At 42.8% G+C, this 13,742-nt stretch overlaps 1 protein-coding gene across 3 annotated transcripts in view; it reads left to right on the forward strand.

Moving 5' to 3' along the window:
* Positions 1-13,742, forward strand: part of gpr107 (G protein-coupled receptor 107) — a 115,751-nt gene that overhangs the window by 27,699 nt on the left and 74,310 nt on the right. For all 3 annotated transcript variants that reach the window (XM_038781741.1, XM_038781743.1, XM_038781742.1), the window contains exons 10-11: positions 1,798-1,873; positions 12,458-12,531. In XM_038781741.1, the coding sequence (XP_038637669.1) occupies positions 1,798-1,873; positions 12,458-12,531 (150 nt within the window). The remainder of the gene's footprint in view (positions 1-1,797; positions 1,874-12,457; positions 12,532-13,742) is intronic.

Below are 13,742 nucleotides of genomic sequence, written 5' to 3' on the forward strand. Positions count from 1 at the left end.
CTGTGGGATTTCTTAGATGCCAACCATCTAAAGCATTTTCAACTCCATTTTCATGTTAGATTTTATACATGTTTAATAATCATTCTGTTTTTGAATTTACTCAAGTATTTCTTTTTTAAATTTAACATACAAGGATCTCCTACACACTGTAGGTGTTGATTGTAATGTGTTGCTAGGGTGGAGCGGAGGCGTGTTTCTGCTTGTTGAAGTGATAATCAAGGTTTACAGTTCTTATGTAAAAATGAATGCAGTTGTGCAATATGATCTCAAAACATAATACTCATCCAATGACAAGAACGGAATATGACTTCCTTGGTAAGCCAATCACCGTGGTGACTAACTGCAGTTTCCATGTATTACTGGGTTTATGCAAAATATTGCGAACAACAAACTATAAAACAATCTGATTTAAACCAGTGTGTTCTTAGTTAATTTGCTCAAATTGCACCCATTATTTATTTTTAAAAATAAAATTAGCATGCCCAATTCATTTTTTTCCAATTAAGGGGCAATTTAGCTTGGCCAATTCACCTAGCCTGCACATCTTTGGGCTGTGGGGGCGAAACCCACGCAAACACGGGGAGAAGGTACAAACTCTACATGGACAGTGACCCAGAGCTGGGATCGAACCTGGGACCTCGGCGCCGTGTGCTGCAGGGCTAACCCACTGCGCCACCGTGTTGCCCCAATTGCTCCCATTATTAATGGCAGATTTGACTCACTGGTACTTTCATCCTGTGAATACACAGCTCTAAGCGCCTTTTCGATGTACCACTAGATGCTTTTCACATTTCAGGTGGTAATGCAGAGCACAATAAATTCATGTCCATAATTTACTGAGCTGCATAAGCCAACATCAAATCTTCAGTTTAAATCTCCTATAAATTAGTTGGCAAGTTCACATGGAAATATCCAACTCTGCTTGATTGGTTTTTAAGTTGCAGGTATTCCTGGTAAGGTGCCTGGCTCCCAGGACAGTTTGGTAGTAATTTAACATGTATAAAATAACATAATATAGTGTGGATTCATACAAGAGTCATAAACACAAAACCTCGCTAATCTTTCATAGTCAAACACTGCAACCCCATTCCATTGACTTGCTCTGTTGATAGCCTGGATGGATGATCTTGTCTTTCTACCAGTTAGGATCCTATATTTCCTAGGCTAAGGAGAGGAAAGCTTCATCAGGATTTTCAGTGCCAGTTATTGATCTGAGATTCCTGCGTTACGGTGCTTGTGATTGAATCAGGTTTGGCTCTGATGCTCTCTTGTTTGAATAAAATATCAATATAGACTGGCTAGAATCCTCCGGCCATTGGATTTTCTTTTCCCGCTGGCAGCAGTGCCCTCGCCCGCAGGTTTCCCAGCGGCGTAGGGTGGTTTCAATGGGAAATCCATTGATGAGCGGCGCAAAGAGAGACTCTCACCACCAACGAGAGGCACGCAGCCGAGAAACACGAGGCTGGGGAACTGGAGAATCCCGCCCATAAACGATGGTTGAGGCATCAGAGGATAGTTTACAGCAATCAAATCACAGGAGAAAACAAAAATCCAGTTAAATATGTGACTGGGGTAGGAACATTTTCCCTACAGTACTTTAAGGTGAGGTCACTGTAGATCAGAAGTCTGAAGTGAAAATTCATTCAGAGTCCAACTGATTCCTTCTTGCTACGTATGCTTATATATGCAAGGAAAGTGGAATGTCATGATTTAGATTTGACTTTAAACTTGATCCATCATGTAATAAAATGGGAAATATTATCAGCACACTTACCACTTGAATTCTTTTTCACTTAGCAACGATGTGTTTAAGATCCATTGGCTGATGGGAGCGCTTGCATTCACCAAATCTCTCTCTCTCGTTTTCCACGCTGTAAGTAACCTGAATATCTTTTCAGCATTTTTATGATAAGAACAATAATCACAACACCTTGTAACAAAGTCAGTTTGTGAATTGTTTAAGATCTGCCTGTTCAACTGGATGTGTGCAGCTAGGTAGCACATTGGTGCATTAATATTATTGTGACAGCAATGTCCTGCGATGTGGAGTGTAGCACTTGCGCAATCTTTCTGTGGCTTTGTTTGCTCTGAGCGAATCCATGTTCCAGTGTGATTTATTCCTTGCAGCACTGGCCAGAATGCAGTCTCACATGGCAGATCATAGGTCTTCAAGTTGCAAAACCTACTTTATCCAGATGACCATGTGAGCATTGCTGTTCCCTCTCCCACCTTGGAGATCAAATCAGCCACCCATGCAATAGCCAACAGGAAGCCCCCCCCACAGAGAGATCATTCCTCACACCAGCTCTCTTCAGCATTTATGCCAGTGACACCCCTCCCACAAAGACCTGACTCTTCATCTATGCTGACGACTTGGCTCTGGCTTTTCAGGCTAAAGAACTTCAGGACATTGATTCTAAGCGAGTGTTCGGGAAGCCTACTTCAGAAAATGGAAGCTTCACCCAAACACTTCCAAAACTGTTGTTCCAGCCTTCTACCTGAGCAGCTTGAAGGCTTCGTGGCTGACAATTCACCCACGACCCAATGCCCAAATATCTTGTAATCACTCTTAAGGCACACTGACTTACTCTTGAGCAACACGTCCAGACCACCGTAGCTGAAGTCAAGATGAGAGTGAATCTCATGCCAAAGCTGGCGGGTACCACCTGGGGCAGCAGAACTGATACATGACGCACTGCATCAGTCACCAGACCTACCCAACCCCAGAGTAGTGCCACTCAACCTGGCTTGGGAGCTGCCTCACCAAATGGTAGTCACTTCCAGGAGGCCAGGAGGATAATTTCTGGGATGTTGAGATCAACCTGTCTCGAGTTGCTTCCTGTGCTGGTATCATAGTATTTACAGTGCAGAAGGAGGCCATTCGGCCCATCGAGTCTGCACCGGCTCTTGGAAAGAGCACCCTACTCAAGGTCAACACCTCCACCCTATCCCAGTAACCCCACCCAACACTAAGGGCAATTTTGGACACTATGGGCAATTTATCATGGCCAATCCACCTAACCTGCACATCTTTGGACTGTGGGAGGAAACCGGAGCACCCGGAGGAAACCCACGCACACACGGGGAGGATGTGCAGACTCCGCACAGACAGTGACCCAGCCGGGAATCGAACCTGGGACCCTGGAGCTGTGAAGCGATTGAAAAAGGTATACATCGAACCTTCTACTGTTCACAGCTAAAACATCAAAGGACACCACAGCTAAGAGCTAATAAAGCACCCCATTGACACAGAACCTCAAAACAAAATCCATGTACCCACCTGGAATCCCGTAGTCCCAACTGAAACACATTCTGATCATAACCCCATCTCTTGATGGTGTACCTCCTGGTTGATTACAAACATCACCAACTGCAACCTCGTAACCAATCCGAGTGGTACACGCCCAAGTTTCAGCCTTCCACAGAAAATCTGGACAACCCTCAACTATTTGAGGACAGCCAAGGAAGATGTAGCCACTTGCTTCACAAGTGGAGCATGAGGAATATCTCAAATTGTGACTGTGACCATACATATTGTGAAGGATGTAGTAGCAGGGCATTTAGAAATGCATATCATAATCAGGCAGCGTCAGCAAGGCTTCATGAAGGGGCAGCACGGTAGCATTGTGGATAGCACAATCGCTTCACAGCTCCAGGGTCCCAGGTTCGATTTCGGCTTGGGTCACTGCCTGTGCGGAGTCTGCACATCCTCCCTGTGTGTGCGTGGGTTTCCTCCGGGTGCTCCGGTTTCCTCCCAAAGTCCAAAAATGTGCAGGTTAGGTGGATTGGCCATGATAAATTGCCCTTAGTGTCCAAAATTGCCCTTAGTGTCCAAAATTGCCCTTGGTGTCCAAAATTGCCCTTAGTGTCCAAAATTGCCCTTAGTGTTGGGTGGGGTTACTGGGTTATGGGGATAGGGTGGAGGTGTTAACCTTGGGTAGGGTGCTCTTTCCAGGAGCCGGTGCAGACTCGATGGGCCGAATGGCCTCCTTCTGCACTGTAAATTCTACGTAAAAAAAAAAACATCATGCCTGACGAATGTATTAGAATTCTTTTGAGGTGGTAACAAGCAGGACAGGTAAAGGGGAACCAATAGATGTAATATGCTTGGATTTCCCAAAAAAAAAGGCTACTAAGAGCCCATGGTGTTGAGGGTAGTATATTAGCATGGATAGAGGAGTGGGTAACTAATAGAAGACATAGTTGGATAAGAGAGGTATTTTCAGGATGGCAACCTGTAACTAGTGGAGTGCCTCAGGGATCAGTGCTGGGACAACAATTATTTACAATATACATTAATGACTTGGATGAGGAAAGTGAATGTACTATTGCCAAGTTTGCGGAGGACACATAAATAGGTCAGAAGGCAAGTGGTGAGAATGACAAAAAGAGTCTACAGAGGCATATAGACAGGTTAAGTAAGTGAACAAAAACTCGTCAGGTGGAATATAATGTAGGAAAATGTGAACTTATGCACTTTGGTAGGAAGAATAAAGGAGCTGAATGTTATTTAAATGGCGAAAGACTGCAGAAAACTGCAGCACAGAAAAATTTGGGAGTCTTTGTGCATAAATTACAAAAAGCCAGAACGCAAGTTCATCTGGTATTAGAGAAGGCAAATGGAGTGTTGGCCTTTGTTTTGAAGGGAATGGAGTATAAAAATAGGGACGTCTTGCTAAAACTATACAAGGTATTAGTTAGACCACACCTGGGTTACAGTGAACAGTTTTGGCCCCCTTACTGAAGGCAATATATACTGACAAAGTAGGCAGTCCAGAGAAGGTTCACTCTGTTGATTCTGGGTATGGAGTGATTTTCTTATGAGAGGTTGGGTCAGTATTCATTGGAGTTTAGATGAATGAGAAGCGACCTTATTGATACATATAAGATTCTCAGGGGACTTGACAGAACAGATGCTGAGAGGTTGTTTCCTGTTGTGGGAGAGGCCAGGACCAGAGGGCATAATCTCAGAGTTACGGGCCACCCACTTAAGACCGAGATGAGGAAGAATTTCTTCTCTGAGGGTAGTGAATCTGGGGAATTATTTACTGCAGAGGGATGTAGAGGCTGGGTCATTAAGCATATATCAAGGCTGAGGTGGACAGATTTTTAATCTGTAAGGGAATCAAATGTTATTGGGACAAGACAAGATGTTAAAGTAGAGTTGGGGATTATGATCTTGTTCAATGGCGGAGCAGATTTGATGGGCAGAATGACCTACTTCTGCTATATCTTACGGTCTAGGTCAGACCATTGCCCACAGACTGAACTTCTGCCCTGGGAGACCCATTCCTGGTGGCATTTATTAAACATGGAAAAATTGGATTATGATACGATACACCTGTACTTCCCACCTTATTTTAACAATTACACATAGATTTTAGGATTAACATGAATTACAAAGTACATCTTAATCTCCAATAGTCTACATGTTAATCTACAATGGTCTATTGACACAAAGATGACGATGGGCGAATACACTTTTCATTCTGAACCCCAAGTGAATGTTTGTGGATGACTCCTCAGCACCCCCCCCCCCCCCCCCCCCAGATAATTGTCCTGTGAGAGTCTCCAAATGCAACTCCCAAAAACACGCTTTAAAATCTTCTCACAATTATGCTTTCCGAAATCCAGACCGGGTTTTCCAAATGACACTTTTAAACAAAGCTCTCGCTCCTTTTTTTTAAACAGTGAATCCACTCCAGGATTTCATACCAACCCCTTTAGGATTTTCTTTGTCTTGACTGCAATGCAAACTGCTCACAATTGCTTTAACTCTCAATTCCCAGACTGTAATAAAATGACATCAGACATTTGTTTTACCTTTGAAGGCTGTGGTCCCACTTTAAATCTGGCAACAACAATTGTCTCTTTAACTCAGAATACTTTGTTTACTTATCCTTGATAAAAGCAAATTACTGCGGATGCTGGAATCTGAAGCAAAAGGGAAAATGCTAGAAAATCTCAGCAAGTCTGGCAGCATCTGTAGGGAGAGAAAAGAGCTAATGTTTCGAGTCCGATGACTCTTTGTCAAAGCTCTGACAAAGAGATTTTCCAACATTTTCCCTTTCCTTACTTATCCTTGAATTCTTTTGACAATACCTTAGCCTCTGTTCACTTAATTCCAAACTTCTTGGACAATTCTCTTCATTCCTCTAATTTCCTTAGCTAACTGGACTTTAGATTTACAGCATCTGTTTTCTTTACCATTAGTTCATGGTATGGCTTTTCTTCTAGCAAGCCTGAGAGAGATGTTTCCTCTTTCGCCTTCTAACACCAACTGCTTCCAGCAGATCTGTGGGTGCTACCTTCTTTCTCACTACATATCTCCAACTGCAATAAAATTAGCTAAGCTAAATCTTAAAAGCTTCTCTACCATTGCAGTGTTAATATAAGTCTACAACAATAAGGATTATTATTATTACCGTACAAAGCCCCAGTTGCTAAGCAGCCACTGCTGGTTATTGCATTCCCAGATCGGACCCCAACAGTGTGTCTCTAATTGTCTCTCTAATAGCTTTATCCAAAACTGCCTCCACAGCTTCTCAAAGTGCCTCTCTGCCGTCCTTAAATGCACCCAGAAATGACCTCATCTCCCCAAGCTTAAAGGCTTGCAAAAGCCCATGAACTCCCCAGGGAATTTCCCAGGAAGACCACTATGCATTAGCCCAGACCGAAAAATGCATTTCTTTCTCAATTTCACCTCCTATTTTCTGGAAGCAAAACAAAATCCTTTTTGTACAAACACAGTCTAACCCCAGGCTTTTAACCCCAAATTGTCCACTGCATTTATTATCCAATTTCCCTAACATCTTCTAATTGCCACATTCTTCATGTCTTCGCCCTCTAAACACAACAGCGACACAGTTGGAGCTTAACCAACCCGTACACATACAACCATTGTCCAGCATGAATCTAATTCTGTGTTTTACCCTTCTAACACTTAATTAAACACAATTAAAACTATAACTTATTGGGGAGAGGGCAAGTCGGATGCTGGCCCACCAGCTCCGGAAACGGGCGGCAGCGAGAGAGATAGGGGGAGTCACGGATGCAGGAGGGAACTTGGTGCTGGGTGGCAAGGACATCAATGGGGTGTTCAGATCCTTTTATGAGGGGCTGTACCGGGCGGTGCCCTCTAGGGGGGCAGGCGGGATGGACCGCTTTCTGGATAGGCTGGTATTCCTAAGTGTAGGGGATGAGCGGGTGGAGGGTTTGCGGGCCCCAATTGAGTTGGAGGAGCTGATGGAGCCGATGGGAAGTATGCAGACAGGGAAAGCGCCGGGACCTGATGGGTTCCTGGTGGAATTTTACAAGAGATTTTCAGATCTGCTAGGCCCGCTGCTTATGAGGACCCTGAATGAGGCAAGGGAGGGGGGCGCTCTGCCCCCGACGATGTCCAGGGAAATTATCTCTTTGATCCTGAAGCGGGACAAAGACCCCCTTCAGTGTGGGTCTTACAGGCCGATTCCGCTCCTTAATGTGGATGTAAAGTTGTTGGCAAAGGTACTGTCCAGAAGGGTGGAAGATGTAGTCCCGACGGTTATCCATGAGGTCCAAACGGGATTTGTAAAGGGGAGACAACTGAATGCCAACGCACGGTGGCTCCTTAATGTTATGATGATGGTGCCGGCGGCTGGGGAGGCAGAAATAGTAGCATCAATGGGTGCGGAGAAAGCTTTTGATAGGGTGGAGTGGAGTTACCTGTGGGAAGTGTTGCGAAGGTTTGGGTTTGGTGAGGGGTTCATCAGCTGGGTGAGGTTGCTGTACAGCTCCCCGGTGGCGAGTGTGGTGATGAATGGGAGGAGGTCGGAGGACTTTCGGCTTTCCAGGCAGACGAGGCAGGGGTCTGCTGGTTAAGGGGGTTTGTTTTTGCGATGGTGGGCTTGTTATTTTCTTCTTTTTTGTATTGTTGTTTGTTATTATTTATTAATTTGTTGGGGGGGGGGGGGTAGTTCTTTTCTTGTTTCGGTGTAGAACCACACCTTGTTTATTTTAACTGTGGGGAGAAAATTTGTTGTTGAAAAACTTGAATAAAAATTATTTAAAAAAAACTATAACTTATTTCTAATGTTTACCAATACAAATATAAATCCCCTAAAACTACCGTTGTTTTCCTAAGGGTATGGTATTTGTGTATCTCAGCCAGAGCTACAATTGTAAACATCAAGTGGCTATTCTTTTGTGGCTGTTTTGAAGAGACATTTGGATAAAATTCCCTTCCACTGTTCCATCTGGCTTCATGGACTTCTGATCTGCTCCCCTGTAACTTCATACCTTCTGCCAGACAGTTATTGGAGGCATTGAGGAGTTCCCAAATGTGTCCTCCATCCCACCCACCTCCACTCCACTCAAGTCATTCACGTTGATAGAGCTAAGATTAAGTGCTGACTGGGACTGGGCCTCGAAATGAAAACTGTAAATCTGTTCACACTGAATGCCAGTACTCCATGCTTGAATCTGAAGTTGAGTGTACCGTTTTTAACAATAAGCTTGCTATTTAAGAAAAAAAAGCAATTCTCATAGAGTTGTAGAGTCATACAGCACAGGAAAGGTCCTTCGGCCCATCGAGTCTGTACTGACAATAACTATTCCCGCTAATCCCATATACCATTCTTTGATTGTTTGGACACATCACACTAGCCGTTCAGCAACAGTACGTTGGTTTCTAAGCTACAGCCTTAAATCAGGAAAAAATGCACTGGAATATTTATCATAGTTCCTGACACTGTACAACCTAACTCATATTATATTCATTTTGAATTGTTGTTCCAGAGCTTTATGTGGGCTTTAGTACTGCTACAGCTGATCATTTAAATATGACCCAAAACAAAATTGGCAGCTTTCCGTTAAGGGGGAGCAAATGTAAAATGAACAGGAAAGTTTGTGTGGCGGGGCAGGGGAGAGTGCTACACAGCCTTTGTTTCAAACCATGCATTCATTAAAGGTGATTTTCCGTTGTACTTTGACAATAGAAAAATGATGAGTATTTTTCATTGATGTTGGTGTTACAAAACTCGAGAGCTGTATCTATTTTTGCAGGGTGCTCATTCTAAAATGCTAAACATTTAATCCCATGTGCTCTGAAATGCTTAATTGTCCCATCATCAAACTGATGCATCATTGTTCTCATTAAGTACTTTTCAAAAACATTATCCTGAGTGCTGCCTGCAACATAATAAACTGGTCTAACATTTACCCTTTCATCAGGGTTTTAGGTCTGAGCAAAATGCACAACGGTGGTGTAAGCTTGTTCCTTGTTTTCATTGATACCCTCAGTTGTAGTTTCTATGAATGGGATGTGGAGCTGGGCTGGGATTCTGCCACTGTCTTGCCCCCTGCGGTCAGTTTCTTGGGAAGATTTTTATATTTTGGGTTTTGCCATTAGATCTAACCCCTGTTCCCACTCCTTGGTGCCAAAAATACTGTTTTATGTAAATAATGCAAACTTCACATCTCAAACGTCATTCCCACTCAAAATCCTGAACAATGCCACCAAAGGGCTCCTCCTGCGTTGGGCCACCAGACTGATTCAGCTGGGGCCAAATGCAATAAACAAGGTAAAATTGGGAGAGCAGCAATATGCGTCAAGAGATTCGTGTCTGAGCATCCATAATTCCAATTTTAAAGCAAAATACTGCTGGACTGGAAATCCGCAATAAAACAGAAATTTCTGGAGAAACTCAGCAAGTCTGGCAGCATCTGTGAAGAGAGAAACCGAGTTAATGTTTCAAGTCCAATATGAACTCAACATGGATTACTTTCTGAAGAGAGAGAGAGAAAGTTTTTCGTGCAGGGCTGTTAAGAAAAAGAAGAAAGCTCTCGTATTATTTGTCCATGTTGGCTCATTGGGAAGGAGTTTCAGTCATTTTGTTGATGATCACAACATCTCCAGTTTGAAATGCAATAGTTAGATCTGAAGACCGGTGATGTTGGGGGGGGTCCGATTACTCTAAAATAACAGAAGTCTATATGTATGTTCTGCTGCAAAATAAATTCAGATATTCAAGTGTTTTCTTCAGTGATACAGCCTTGACCTGATTGTTTATTTGCCTTCATCATCTGTTCACTGCCATTAGTAGCCAAGAGATTTAAAGTGCTGTCATTCACTAATGAGATTACTATGTTACTGACAACGTTTGCTGCGTCTGGTGATGGTGCAAGACAAATATAGCCTTAGTTAAGCAGTTATGGAAGGTGCTTTTCAATTCAGAATGAAGCTTCACGAATCCTAAAAGTACTAAATCCCTGGGCCAATATGTGAATTTTATTACATAGCCTGTCTAAAATCCATTGTATAACCTCTACAGAAGGGTTTTTCAAACTGCAGGTTGCGCGGGCGGGTGTTGGGAGGGTCGCGATGTTTCTAATTGCCGTTCCTGTGGTGGTCCTAAATGCGAGAGAAGCGCCCAAGAGCCGCTGCCGGCGGCTGCTGCCACCTTGTAAATGGGAAAAAATGATCATGCGCCCTGCGCACACACTTGATGTCATGCTCCTTCCAGGTAAATGCATTTGGCGGCAAATCACAGAGCAGTGTTGCTTCCATTTTCCAGCTGTTGGAAAGCAAGGCTAGTGAATTGTGAAGAGGTGAATGGTTTTCTTAAAAGTAAGCATTGGCAGATACTCCAGTAGGCAAGTCACCTATTGAACAGGATCTCACCACAGAATCTGCTGAAGAGAGCTGCTCCGGGAGTGTAGGGCTGGACAGAACAGTGCTACCTCTGTACAGAGCTCCAGGGCCTCTGTTTAACAGTCTACAAAGAAGAAACTCGGGCATAAAGTAGCATAAAGATGATTTCTTGAGGTATGGTTTTGTTAATTATGCCATTGCAAATAAGGATGCAAAGCCCATGTGTGTTGTATGCAGGGAAGTACTGGCAAATCAGAGGAGAAGTTTTAGACTTTGAAAGAGAAGTGGTGGGTGAAAAATTCCTTTTGGGGTTAAGACCCCAGAGTCGGTTATTAACTTAGAGCTGACTCCAAATCAAAAGATTACACTGCAGACCTGTGATACCGCATTAAAAGCATGGCAGAAGCCCATGAAGCTGTCAACATTCGAGAGCAGAATCTCCCAGGAGTGCTGAGTAAAACAAGCATTTTGTTGCTATTGCCCTTCGCCATGACCTTCATGTGCGAGGTTGGATTTTCCATTTTCATAATGATGAAGATGACACAAAGGAACCGGCTGAAGTCTGCACCTGATGTGCGCATTGCCCTCACCTTCTGTAAACCCGATTTCAAGTGAGATTGTGAGGACCAAGCAGGCTCCTCTTTCGCATTAAAAGTAAGCAAACGTGCCATGTGTCGCGAAAGTAGGCTGGCATGGGTCCCAGGAAATATAGTTTGAAAAACACTGCTGTACAGAAATGATTAATTATGAATTTTCAATATTTATTCTAAACCAGAATGCAAGAAACCATGGAGCCATAGATAATTGCTGTTAGAGGTGAAAATATTCACACGTATGCCTTTTGAGTGAGTAAAAAAGCAGTTTATTAGATCAGATCTGGGAGAAAGATTTGGAAACTACGCAGTCTTGCAATACTTGTTCTCACTTGAGCTAAGGTTCGCATTGGGTTAATATACAGATTCAAGGGGCGGAATTAGTTGTATTCTCATTTACATACAATCAATCAACTATATTCGCGTCACAATTCATTACATGCAGTCAATCAATTTTCTTAGCATCCCAGTTATCACATATATGGTTAAAGTGGGTGTTGTCTTACCCGCCCCTAACTTCATGCAAACGTCACTAAAGACTAACATAAGGATATGTCCTGTCTGCAGCTGGGGACCTTGAGCTTATTAAGGATACATTGCATTCCTTGTTCTGTGAAGCTGTTATCAGCGGCTGTTAAAATGCTCCCTATACAAACCCACGCCTTGTTCTCATGAGGTAGTTTACACAGTTTGTAACTTATTGTTCAGGAATGTGGCTAGTTCAGCCATTTTGTGTCTTTAGTATTGTTATAATAACTAACAGCCATTTTGTGTCCTTTCTGATATTAACAAGCATTGTGTATACACTATCTATTTCTACAAATTGCCTCTTCTAAACAGGCATCGAAGCCAATGAATACCTTTTGTCTCAGCAGAACTATTCAAAAGTAATATAGGAGCAAAAATGTAGTTACAGAGCCACCTATAATTTATATCATAGTCCAGTATCAGAAAATGCCCCCCCCCAACAATTGCTAACAGTAAATCTGGGACTGGGTATATCCACGCGGCAGAGAGGGAACAATTCTGCTGCTCTTCCTCTCAACCAGCTGCCAAAAGTAATAACTGGGGGCTGAGATCCACCATCCCCACCTAGAATGCAGAGGTAACAATGAGTGGGGAGGCAGGGTGTGTGGAGAGATGTCTCAAAAGTTACTCCCATAAAAACAGTTCATATTTCTTCCATAGAAATTCAATCAAGTGACATTAATGCTTTTTTTTTCTCTCCAAACAGATTGATTATCACTTTATTTCAACTCAAGGTTACCCCATTGAAGGTTGGGCTGTGGTGTACTACATAACTCATTTGTAAGTAGGATATTATGTCGTCCCTTTTTAGGTGGAATGTTGTTGAAAGCTGTAGGGTCCGAAGATGTTTCTGAAACAAAGGACTTGGGTTGGGAGAAAGGAATCATTGAAGGACCGCAGCTATTCACAAACTATTGAGTGAGCACCAAGATAATCAGTGGTATAATTATGGAACAGTGGGATGTGGATCCTAGGAAATCGAGTGGGTCTCAGCATATGAACCCACATGCACTATATTTTGTAACAGAGTTTCTTGCTCACTGGATCATTTAACAGCACCATTGCCCCGAGTTATTCACCTGCTCCACCTTGAAGTCAGTTTCATTAAAATGTTGACCGAGGTCATACTTTCTTGGGAGGGCATGAAAACCTAAAGGAGAAAAATCATCTTACATTTTATTTATCTCTCTTCTTACTCACCAAGGAATGTAAATAAAAAAATATATCCTGATGGAGGGTGGAAGTAATTCAATGAAAACAGTGTATTCTGTAGAATTTTCATGTGATCCTAAATCTCAGAGAAATCTGGGGACCAACTGGTCATGCTTAGTGTTACAAAGAATTACTGAAAATGCACAGCAAATCCTGCAGCACCTGGCAGAAGGAAGATAAACATTTCCTGGAGAGGCTCTTCATCTGCTCTGATGGGTTGCGACAAAAAGTTACAGATCTGGCAAATAAACTGTTTACCTTTTCCAATGTTAACAGGTCAACTGTGCATTTCCAGCATTTCCTGTTTGTGTTTTGGGTTTAAAGTATTCGTCTGCTCCCTTTTGGCCGTAGGCAGTATATTTGATGTGACAAAGCTGCTGGGAGTATTGTGCACAAAGTACTTACTGCCAGGATGCAGTTAACCAACGTGAAGTAGAACTGCAAGAAAGATGCCTGACGAGAGGTGTGCAGTAAATTTCACTTAACGTTGTTGTCCTTTTCCTTTATTAAGAATAGTGAGCTCCTTATTAATCCTTTTACACTCTTCAGAGTGAGGAGTGCTGTGGAATGGAACTCTTAGGCACTGAATGCCAATATCAAATACAGCGAGACATCAAATCATGTTCCCTCTACTTTACATGAGCAATGTACCATATATTTCCTGGTAATACACCATATTATGATGCAGGAACTTATGGTTTAAGTACCACATCCGTTTAGTATTATGTGATATGCTCAGGATATCTGTTTGGCAATATAATTATTCAGAAAAAAGTACA

The sequence above is a fragment of the Scyliorhinus canicula genome, chromosome 21 (assembly GCF_902713615.1).
Source record: "Scyliorhinus canicula chromosome 21, sScyCan1.1, whole genome shotgun sequence".
NCBI lineage: Eukaryota > Metazoa > Chordata > Chondrichthyes > Carcharhiniformes > Scyliorhinidae > Scyliorhinus > Scyliorhinus canicula.